At 37.8% G+C, this 12,283-nt stretch overlaps 1 protein-coding gene across 1 annotated transcript in view; it reads left to right on the top strand.

Annotated features, from left to right (window-relative positions):
- Positions 1-1,414: 1,414 nt before the first annotated feature.
- Positions 1,415-12,283, top strand: part of LOC122811400 (TNF receptor-associated factor 1-like) — a 36,701-nt gene continuing 25,832 nt past the window's right edge. Inside the window, exons 1-2 of the mRNA XM_044083224.1 lie at positions 1,415-1,522; positions 2,536-2,852. Coding sequence (XP_043939159.1) covers positions 2,593-2,852 — 260 coding nt within the window. The 5' untranslated portion in view covers positions 1,415-1,522; positions 2,536-2,592. The remainder of the gene's footprint in view (positions 1,523-2,535; positions 2,853-12,283) is intronic.

The raw sequence follows: 12,283 nt of genomic DNA on the forward strand, positions 1-12,283 counted from the left end.
TCATTAATGTGTATTGTCCCTACCCAAATGGTGCATTGAAGGACACTACTAACTGAGGACTGCTACAGAAGTGCAGCAAATATCATTGCTGCCTCACAGCACTTGGTTCCTTGGTTTGATTCTCAGCTGTGGTGCCTTCTCTGTGAATTATACATGTTCTCCTCGAGTCCGCATGGGTTCTTGTCAGGTATTCTGATTTTTGACTGCATCACAAAGATATGCAAGTAAGTGACTTGGCAGTCATCCTAGTGCATGTGTGTATGTATGAATGTATATATGCATCCGAAATAGGCTGACAGCCTATCCAGGATTACTCTCTCTATCTTGTGCTCACTGAGTGTTGTAACAGCTTCTGATCTCCCATTTCCCTGACATGGGTAATTGTATGGATTAATCAGGTAATCAGCAGTATGAAGATAACCTTCATCAGAAATCCAGCACTGTTCTATTTCCGTGCTACAACTAAACAGCTAATATAGTGCTGAGCCAAGACATTACATTATTAGATTTTTGTTTTAATTTACTGGGGTAGAACACTGATCCATATGAATCAATTTCAGGCCAGAAGCTACATAGGAGAAAGAAGCGGTAAAAAGATTTTTTTTCAAAATCTGTTTTGAGTAATACAAAGAGTCTCAGTATACAATACTAATAGAATGTAAATTGAAAAGGACAATAACCAGTTTGTAAGTAAGAAAGAAAGAAATAGATGGGGGTCACAGCAGAAAAGTATATCATTAAGTTATGTTTATCCATGCTGATACCTCTCAACATCTTAGAACAAGAAATCTGGACAACGCCTGACATAATGGGGAGACAAAGGCCCAAAAATAGGGACGTATTTTAAATATTGCTCATATAAACTTAGAAAGTTGCTAGAATAAAGGGATTTGTGTTGGCAAGCATTTTTCTGAAGGATATGAAGTCTGTGTGACTTCAATATTCAATGATTTGCCAGAAAACTGCAAGCTTTATAAGGAACATCCCAAAAATATGAAGCAAAAATCTGGAAAGTTGAGAGATACGCATGCTGTGACTTCACTCACAGCCTGCACTGATGATGGTAGGCTTATGTTTTCATTGCCAACAGTGCAAGCTTGCATTACAAAAGCTTAACTGAACAATCTCATTGTTTCCCAAGAAAAATCAAAACTCTTTTTTCAACCCGTACAAAGTAATGAACTCAAATACTGTTCATAAATGTAATACTTCCACCTACTTTGTTTTATTTTTCTAAATATTTTAGAATGATATTCACAAAGCACCCACATTCCCTGTACAAATTTCCAGCACATTTGAGAAAAAAATACCACTGTCCTTCAAAGAACTCATTAAGGAAGTGTATTCAACTCAGTACTTCCCCTACAGAATGACGTTATATACAAAGAGCAATCATTCAAAGTTCAGCAGAGAAAGAGAGACAGACTCACACTGCAAGCTGGGCAACACAGGCCTCTCTGGGACTGGATTACCGCTAAGTGTGTACACTAAACTGACTGGAAATCATACATCCATCTGCACAGTAAGTAATTTTCTGTCCCGCGATGAATATTATTTTATACTGTACTCTATGATGCTACTAGGAGGATTATAAGAGCAATGTTGCATTTTACTGCACAAATACATTTTTATTCATTTGTACTGAATTCAGTAAACCAACTAGGCACAAGTGACTCTTTTCAGAAGTGACTCAGGAGCATTCTCTGGTGACGTGGCTTACTGAGTCACACAGCAGAAGAAAAGATATTGCAGGAATCAAACCCTTCACCCTTTGAAATATACTGACAAGAGAGTTGATCTGGTTGTGACTGACCCACCAGCTCCAGAAAGTCACAGCACTGGACTTTACTACTGTGTGTAACACACTAAAAAAAATAAAAAAGAAACAAAAACGGAGAAGCTAAAGGAAGGAAAAATAATCTGAAAATAGAGTTCCAGTCTGTGGTGCCAGAGTTTTCTTGAATAGTATCCAAACCCACATTGATAGTCTAGGCATTAGCATGCCTAGGTCCCTTGTAATATTAGAGACAGTCTATCAAAATAAGTAGGTACCTAGTCTTTTATTTAGAAATATACCGTCTCCATTGATTACAAAATGAGAGAAATAGAAATGTTGTCACAGCTGGCATGTTTCCTTACTTACAATAGGTGTTCATCTGGTTTGCAGCCAAAGATACATATTTTTTCCTTGAAAGAGAAATTCAGTCATCTCTAGCAACCAGACAATTCAAATTTAAAACTTACCCATATTAATTCTACAGTTAATAACATTGCTGGATTCGTTCAGAAGGCATCTTATTAGCAGGGTAATCAATGCTGCTTACATAAACCGTTTGCTAATATGAAACTTGCAAAACAGATGTCAGGAATCTCCCTGATCTGTTTGCTAAAAACAGAACTAGTCATTAACTGGGCCTTTCCCACTTCAACGTGTGTGTGGTAAAACCCGTTTCATGTAAGCCTGCCTGTTTCATATTCTGCAAGCGGAAGACTGTACAGGAAACTAAATCCTAGTTCTCCTATTTCTTTCTTTAGGAGTATCGTCACCACTCTTTCTGCTGCTGGAAATCCTGCTTGCACTCCAATTGTGCAATGAGTTTGCTTTACGTTTCAGAAGGTGAAGTTCATCATCAGTTCAGCCTTTCCACCTACAAGGCTCAAACCACACACATTAAAAACACTGAGGACAATGAGAAGGAGGAAGAGGCTTATGTAGGATATGGGGTCGAATCCTTCAGTTCTTATGAGCAGAAGTACTGTTGTGGGATTTGCGGACGTCTGCTGTGGGAACCAGTGCAGAACATACCATGTGGACACAGGTTCTGTCTGCATTGCTACAAAACATTGATCAGGTATGAGAATAGTACAGCAACAATGTATTGTTATTACTACCCTCACTGTAGTGACAATCTGCAATAACAGTGTATTATTAGTTCTATTATTAGTAAGATGCTGGCAGTATGCTACAGCAGTGTATTATTAGTACCATTGTTACTGCAATGGTAGCAGTATGCAACAACAATGAATTATTAATATTTTGTTACTGTGATGGTAGCTATATATAACAGTGTATTATTAATACTACTGTTACTGTGATGGTGGCAGGATGCAACAATTAATAATAATTTGTTACTATGATGGTAGCTGTATGCAACAACAGTGTGTTATTAATACTATTGTTACCCTGATGGTGGCAGTATGAAACAACAGTATTTTATTAATATTATTGTTAGTAAGATGTTGACAGTATACAACAACACTGCATTATTAACAACTTACCTCTAGTTATAGTTCAGTAAGGCTGCCTAGAGATTCATAGGTTTTTACTAAGCTTATGGCCAAGGAGACCACTGACAAGCTCAGGTATGTCACCAAATATTGATGAGAGATTAGCTTGCTAATTGATTACCCAATATATAATGCTGGTGTCTTAATAATTCCATACATGTATGATAAGGTCAAACAGAAATAGAAAATAAACATTATCACAATATTGCATGTATAGCCATGCAATAAGCAGAGGTTACATAATACAAGAAGCAGGGAAGTGAGTAAAGGTATTGCAGTGGTACCAATAATAAAGTATGTGTTGTATTACACACAATGACAGCTGATGAAATCTGTAACAATGCTGACATTATCATGAGCAGAACACAGGACAGAATAAAACTATGCAGCAACCTTTTTTTTTAGTGGTGGGAAGATTATAAACCTGCATGCTGGATGACAGGTCAGGCAAGGAAAACCATGTTTACAGTGTACTCATTTCACAGAACTTTCTAGTATATTAAAATAGGTCAAGAGTATATTAAAATAGGTCAAGAAACTTATTTTGAGGACAAACTGTCAGTGGTCTTCTAACAATGCAAATTCACACACTAGAAGGTGATATTCCTATATATGTTTAAAGGGGTATGCAGTTCAGAATTATGCCAAAGGGTCCTTTTATACAGAGGTCACAGAAACAGTCAATGAAATGTGTATTGTATACATAGATAATAAATATATTATACCCAGATGGAGAGGGTTTCTCCTTTTCCTTCTTTAGCAGAACTTTGTTTGCAGTCACCCATTTCAGTAAATATTGCCTCAGCTTTTGCTGTATATTTTGTAAATGCTACATGCTATTGAAATAATGCAGTGATTCAGAATATAAAGATTTTCTTCACCATCCTCCACTGAGTAGTGTTTCTAAGCTGTAGAATGATGCATTCCAGAGCTACCAAAAACATTAACACACACTGTGTACTTCATAAGATGAAGCAAATAGTCTGTTTTACACTTTTGTCAAAAAAATAAATGTGTGAAGAATGACACAACGGTTGTATGGGTGTGTTTTTGCTGTATTTCCCCTAATTTACTTACTTGTAACTTTGTGGTTTATTTTCAAGAGCAGTAATTATTCATCAGTTATTAATGGCATTAAACAGAACTATACATACCCACTATTAGATAAAGAGCCAACTAAAAGCACGTCACTGACCCACAGTCAGTTTCAACACTCCTTGCATTTGTAGAGACCCAGCAGCATAAATGTGTTTTTAGAGTGAGAGAGAACCGATTTGTTGAAAATGGAAAAACTGTTTCATTTTACCACAAAGTCTGTGTTAATTCATGATTGCATGTGTGATTGCTGTGGATGCTGACATAAGGTCACTGCAACAGGGCAATTTCCCTTTTCCCTGGGGTGCAGTGACATCAAAGTTGTTTATATTACATAATGGGGTGCAGCCCCTCTTACATGGGGAAAACAAACAAGAATGTAGTAATGCTTTCAGCAACACATTTTGTCTTCTTTCAGATAGTTTTTGTTTTAGTGGCATGGGATTAGTGAATAAAGATCACTAACTTATACATTATTGATTAAATATTCCTCACATGAGGCAGGAAGTTATAACAGAAAAGTTTAATTAGCACAGTAAAAGAAACAAAAACTTTGGGAAACATTAACAATTCAATAATTTATATTAGTATCTGCTTGCAGTTATTGATGAGACAGTTTAATAAACAGGCTTGTTCAGGGTAATAATATAGGGAGGTAAGAAATGGCTTTGAATAATTAAAATATGGGTCTCCAGACTCCCAGTTCTGAAGTATGGATTATGCCTGGACATCTGAACCCTTAGAAAGGCCATTGATAAAGTTTCCCATTATTTGATCTGGCTTATATCTGGAAACTTAAAACTGTTTGAGGCTACAGCAGCTGAAGTTACAGCTGTTGACAGGTGACACCAAGTGTTCAACAAGTGTCTGAACAGGTGGCCCTCCTTCACTACAAAACATGTGCTTTGGAAGTGAAGAATTAAAATGTGCATTAGCTATATCTGATGTTGCAATACATGCAAATGAAACACTAATCAATAAGAATTGCAAAAAAAAACTGCAAATGCTGTTTGTGAAGACCAGGCCGTGTTAGGCCATGGACTTGGAATACTTAGCACATATACTTTATTCCATTGATATATTCCATTCATCCATGCTTAAGAGTCTCATCTGACTCCTATAGTCCCTAGTAAATAATTGAAGTTTACTAGGCAATTAGAGAACAGAAGTAGATTTCTAAGCCTTTCATCTGTACCCCACACATACCTAGGAACAATTTAGATTTGCCAGTCCATCTACTGCATGACTTTATGAGGTGGGCAGAAAGCAAAGTACCCAGAAAAAAACACATGGACACAGGAATGACATATAGGTTACACAGATAATTCACCCCAGATGAGAATCAAACCAGTGAACTTCTTGCTATGAGGTGACAGTGCCACTCATTATGCAGCTGTGCCACACAAAACTAATTAAAAAGAAGATGCACCTAGCCATAAGAGATGTGAATGGCTTCATTGATAACTGACTGATCAAAGCTTGTTTCATCAAGACAGTCAAATGGAACTTTATCAATATTAATGTGCAGGTGAAAGCCTCCACATTCCTCAAGCAGAGGGAGAGCCCCTGAACCCCATTTCTAATATAACCAGCTTTCAGGTTGATAAACTACATACAAATACTAATGACACTCCGTAAGGTTAGCTAATTATAACCAAATGGGCTTCAGTCCGTTAAACTGTGATCAAGTGACTGAATATCCATTAAAATGAATGCAGTGCATTCAGTTAGGGCTAGCCAATCAAATGGAGCACTATCAATGTTTTTATGTAGATGTTAAGCCCCTCTCACTATCTGTACAAGGTGAAGATCTTCCTACACCATCCTCTCTAATATAACTAACTCACACAAAGTTATAGAAGGTACTGCTGAAGGTCCATTTTGTCAGATAGACTCACCCAAATCAGCTTACATCAATCAGCTGGCAGTGAAAATAAATGCATACTTCTTATCTGAATTCATACCCATAAACGGCACTTCCCAAATTTCTCTTATGTATCTACATACTGTCAAACATGATGCATTATTTTTTTATCAAATGGCAGCCCTATTAAACTGTCTACCACCAATGCAAATATTTCTAGGCTCTGCTCACCATATTTTATCATTTACAGCTAGCTCAGCAGTTTCTAAGATTTAGCATTGTTTTAAACAGAATGAGAACCCCTGGCCCTTGATACGACAAGATAAACAGGACGGGTGAAGAACAAAGATGACAACGGCTGCTGTCAGATCATATCATACTAATTTTGTATTTAATAGCTTTGACTGTTATTTTGCTATTTAACTCTCTAGACCTAATATCACATTCAATATATTATCATTTAATATTTTAACATAGTTTTGCATCACCATACTGTCTGTATTAATAAAAATGTATTTTTACATATTGGTTTATGAATCATTTTATTGTCGGGTTTGAGTTTTGTAAAGTATTTACTTGTATTCTATCTGGTGTTCTAGCAGCACACCTCCAGCAAAGGCATGGTCTTTTTGTTACTTTGTCCTTTCAAGCCACACACTCATGCCTGGTTACTGCATGGAAGGCTGTGCCAAGTAAACACACTCATGTCTGGCAACTGCATGAAAGGTTGTGGCACATGGACACACTCATGTCTGGCTACTGCATGGAAGGTTGTGCCAAGTGGACACATTCATGTCTGGCTACTGCATGGAAGGCTGCACCAAGTGGACACACTTGTACCTAGCTATTGCATGGAATGCTGTGCCAAGTGGACACACTCATGCCTGGCTACTGCATGGAAGACTGAACTAAGTGGACACACTTATGCTTGACTACTGCATGGAAGGCTGTGCCAAGTGGACACTCATGCCTGACTAGTGCATGGAAGGCTGTGCCAAGTGGGCACACATGTATCTGGCTACTGCATGGGAGGCTGTTCCAAGTGGTACACTTGCACACTCAAACCAATGCATGCTCATCTAACAGGTAGCATTTGAGTAATGGGATCTAACCATTCCTCTGACATGAGTGAGCTGACAGTCTTCTTTTTTCCATCCTGCTCTAGCCAGCTCTTCCAACACCTGAACCCACCAGTCACATTTATGTCATGGGGACTGCAGTCCACTCTTCATCACTCTGTAGCATGGAAAAGACAACAGCAGCATTAGTTAAAATGATGACAGCCACCTGGGATATTTCTACAGCTGTGCTAATCAAGTTCACTTATGCACAGGCAGATGCATTTTATAGCTCTTGTATTTTTACCTGAAAACCAGTACATGTAATTCTATATACCAGCACTACCCCCATTTTTATTTATATACATAATGGCATACTAAAGCTAACAGAAGGCTGATGCTGAATGTAGTCAGCATGGATGCAACTGGTACTCTACACCTAGCTGTCCCTTTTCCTTCAAACTATTTCCATTTGTCTGATGCTCTTATAAAACATTCATTTATTCTACTCTATCTTATCCAGTTTTGCAGTCAATTCCATTTGCTGACACTCTCTGATTTAAATACTTTATGGTCATGCTGAAGTTTGACTCCTGCCCCCACTGTGAACATGTGACACCACCAAGAAGGTCAGTACAACTCTGACTGTGCATATACAGGGATTAAAGTGGCTGTCCCAGGACCCTGCACTGCTGTATCACCTACCACAAGACATTCCTGGGTACATGGTCATAGGCTTTCTCCACATCCTCAAAACACAGGTAGACAGCACTTGTGCACACCCACAACTCCTTATATATCCATGAAAGGACAAAAAAAATGCTTCAGTATTGCATTCCAGGCTAGAAACCATACTGCTCTTGTGAAATGAGTGCCTTAGGTACTGGTTATTAATCAAAATCAATCATAAAAAAGGATGGCGTTAGGTGTCTAGGTAACATATAGCATCTAAGAAATTTGGGAGTAATGGCACACATGAAGAAGCTAACAGTACATGCCTAGCTGATATATCCAAATTAATAACTAAAGTAAAAGAGCAAAATGACAGTAGCAAAGATTAACATTACATAGCACAAAGATAAAACAAAGTAGCCTGTCCAGGATTGACTAGCATCATAAAATTGGGGAAAAGTAATCCAAATGTAATGGTAATAAATAAGTAATCTTTAAACAAATGGAAAATACAGAACTTACCAATGACCAATAAATAATAAGCAGGAACATTTATTTTCCATTTTCTGGGAAAATAAGCATTGAGAAAAGGCAGAATTTTTATGGAATTTGGCATTTCAACCCAGACTGCTCATTCTTATATTACTACTTATAATACTGCCAGTTTCCTTTGGTAAATGTCCCATACCTAGAATCTGTTTTAATTTTGTAAGTATATAGATGTACTAGAAAATAATAAAATCATGGGAGTGACCATAAATTATACTTAAAAATAAGATTTTCATATCAAGAAAATGGTAATTCAGTTTTTGAAAATGATTGGTGCTCCTGACCTAAATGGTGAATTTGATATTTCCAGCATAAGATTGCTCTAACAGAATGATAAATTAAGAATGTTTTTTTTAAGTGATTTATTTGATGCTCGAGTACAATGCCTAACTATTAAGAGCTGCTGTAAAAAAGGTACTCACTGGTGATTTAGGATGTAGGAGAAATCAGAGGACAGTACAAAACTGATTTTCTGTAGCAGTGCAAGATGGACTCTTTACAGGTGAACCCAAAAGAAGGATGGCATTTATCATAATACAGAGTGGGACAGAAAAGCCAGTCATGTACCAGGATTACAAGTAAAAAGGTGAGAGTAGTGGGCAAATATTTGCCTTTGAATTCAGAACAGCTTTAACTATTTATAAGGAGAGGATGGAACTGATAGACAATTTCAAAAGGTGCAACATCCTATAGCTAGATTTTGAGAGGTATGGGACACAGTGAACAAAAAAAAGTATAGAGTTGCCTTTATTCATAGTGTTTTGGAACTACCTAGATCACATTTTCTTCTGTAAGTGCTACCTTTCCTTCCATGAAAAGGCTTTCTGATATGGAAGATTATACAGAAAGAAGGGTGATGTGGGTACAGGCACAAACTCTATGAAGTGCCTGTCCATAATTCTTACAGACACATATGACACTGTGGATATCTCTGAAGATTAGTTCATGGTGGGAAATGTGTGGCTTTAACTTCCTCCCATTGAGAATGGATCTTGTTGTGAAGGGAGTCAGGAGAAACTTCATCTTCCAGCTTGCTGGGAGTGGAGAAGTGCTTTTATAGTGCCAGTGTTCAACTTTCTGCCATTTATCTACATTCTGCTGAAACAACTAAGACTGGACCTCCAGTGAATGCGTGAACTAAGTCAGTCTTTAGTTATTCTTCTCTGCAGGTAAGGTTGTTGTAGCAGTTGGAAAGAAACAGAAACAGCTCAAGGATTTTGCCTTTTTACCTTCAACCCATTAAATCATTTTGTTGCTTTTCAAGCAAAACAGCAACTGACCCCAGGAAACAACATTGGTCAAAACTGTTTTAATGCAGGCTGCAAAATGTGTTAGTTGTTGCAATGGCAAACAGTGATGCAGAGGTTTACAACTTTTTCAGTGCATTGACTGTGCTGCATGCATTCCTAGCCATGTGGAAGCTTGCGTTAGAAGCCAAAGTACCTATATTGTTTGAGAAAAACTGTTTTTTTTTATTGTCAAACAGCCCCTATAAGACCTCTGCCACCATGTAAAGGATACTGCATTGGCAACATCTTAACATAAACTTCAGTCCTCTCACAGCACATGTGAAGGCCATGGACATATACACTTGCTATGGAAGAACAGAGTCATGCCCTCCATATACAAGCTGGGAAATGGGACAGACTCTTCTGCAAAACAGAAACTGTGATCATGAAATCTTGTTGTGGTTTCTCTACCAATAAGAGGTGTTTTTTTTTTTTTTTTGGAATAGCAAAAATACTTTTTCTGCCATGTTTGGTAGTAGAAAAAGACAGATAGCCTGCAGGATGTCTTTAAATGTTTCAACTCAGAGTGAAGAAAGATTCAGGTACTGTGCTTGAGAGGTTCTCAAACTTTTTTATCTGTGCTGTAATGAAGACTGGATTGGTGGAAGTCAGTTTTCTTCCTCTATTGTCTTCAAGAGTTCCACAAGGGTAAAGCCCTATTCATCATTCGGACTGAAACTTTTACACAGGAATGGTTTCTTCCATTCTCTCTTTTGTTACAGTGAACTGGGTCTGTAGATTCACTACTGGTGAACCTTCTTTCTTAGCCTTAAATAAAGGGAACGAGCATAAAACCTAATCACAGGGCATCCAGCAGACATAAGGTGTGGTCTGGAATTAGATGACACAGCAGTGGTGCAGCAGTTTACATGGTCATCTCACAGCAACTGCTTCTCCGGTTCAATTCTTGGCTGGGGTGCCTTCTGTGCAGAGTCTGCATGCCCTCCCTGTGTTCGTGTGAGTTTCCTCCAGCTGCTCTGGTTTCCTTCCACATTACAAAGACATGTGTCTGGAGGATTTCTTCCCGGGCCACCGCTGAAAACTGTCTGGTTCCAAGTCAGACTTTCCCGGTAAACAAATGTCAAATAAATAAAGACTGTATTTTATTATGGACCTTCCAACTGATCTTGACAAAAATGCTTGTGACCAGCATTAGCTGTCTCAGTGATGACAGGATCTGACATGGTCGATGCCAATGGGAACTTGGATAAAACGAAATTAAGATTAATTATTTTTTATTTTATTTTTCATTTGTTTACTGGGAATGTCTGACTGGACAAAATGTTCTTTTTCAGTGGAGACCCCGGGAAAAAAAGCTTCACATTTACAAATAACAGTACAATCCATATATAATGTACAGATACAAATGTTAATACAATCTCAGATCCAAGCACAAAATTAAAAATACATGTTATACATTTCACTAACACACTCTTATAGTCTAAGTAAGAATAAAAATAATATCAGTACTGTGACGGAAGGTAAAAAAAAAACAAGCAAGTTAAGTGTACATATGCTTAAAAGGTATACTATTCAAATACAGAAGTAACGTGTTCTTTTAGCTGTGCCAATTGTACACCATATCCTTGTGAGTGCTTCTAACTTCCACAGGGTCTGAAAGAACTGATCTTACCATCTGCTCAAGATGGACAGATGAAGCCTCTAACAAGTACAAAACCATCACAAACTTCTATATATTGATCAGGAAACTTTGTCTCGATAAGGAGAGTTATCAAAGGAAAGGATGCCAGTTATGTTAACCAATGTTGTGGTTGCAAGCATTGTCTGGCTGCAGCCATCAGGTTATAATTCTAATTTGGTAATTGGAGTTAGACCAGGGTAGGAGTTGCACTGCAGCATTTAAAGGACAGATACTGATATTAACAGTGTACTCTGGTAAGACTAGTTATGGTAAGTTCAAATTCCAGGTGAAGGAACTTTCTGTATCTCCTTCTTGAGGGAATGACTTAAATTGTTCTTGTACATATAATGCTTAAGCCATAAATGAGTAAGTCACAAGATGTGACCAATGAAGACAATGTTGAGTTTGCTACTGTAGATAAATAAACTGAGGGTTAACCTCAAAGCATAAGAAATTCTAGAATCATCTGAAATGGACAAAAGTATCTCAATATTTTCATCAGCTCAATACTATAAAAACAGGAAAGTAGGAGGAGGACACTGAGGCACAGCTTATTTGTGGGTGGAGTTGTTAGAGCCAAAAGGCTTGCCTGAAGGATGATACCTCTAAGTACTGAGTCCTGGCGTACATATATCTTAGTGCAACACCCATACCGTTCTGCTAAGAAAAAGAGCACTAAACTCCTCCACTGCTATATCTGGAGAAGTGAGAGTCCAGTGAATGAAACTTTATCCACAGGCAAACGGAAAGCAGTCGGAAGCATCTAAGTACTTGTTGCCTTTACCTGTGCACCTTCTTTCATACGGTCCTCTGTTCCCAGTGGTTT

Source organism: Protopterus annectens, chromosome 9.part0, assembly GCF_019279795.1.
Source record: "Protopterus annectens isolate FY-2018-M chromosome 9.part0, PAN1.0, whole genome shotgun sequence".
Classification (NCBI taxonomy): Eukaryota; Metazoa; Chordata; order Ceratodontiformes; family Protopteridae; genus Protopterus; species Protopterus annectens.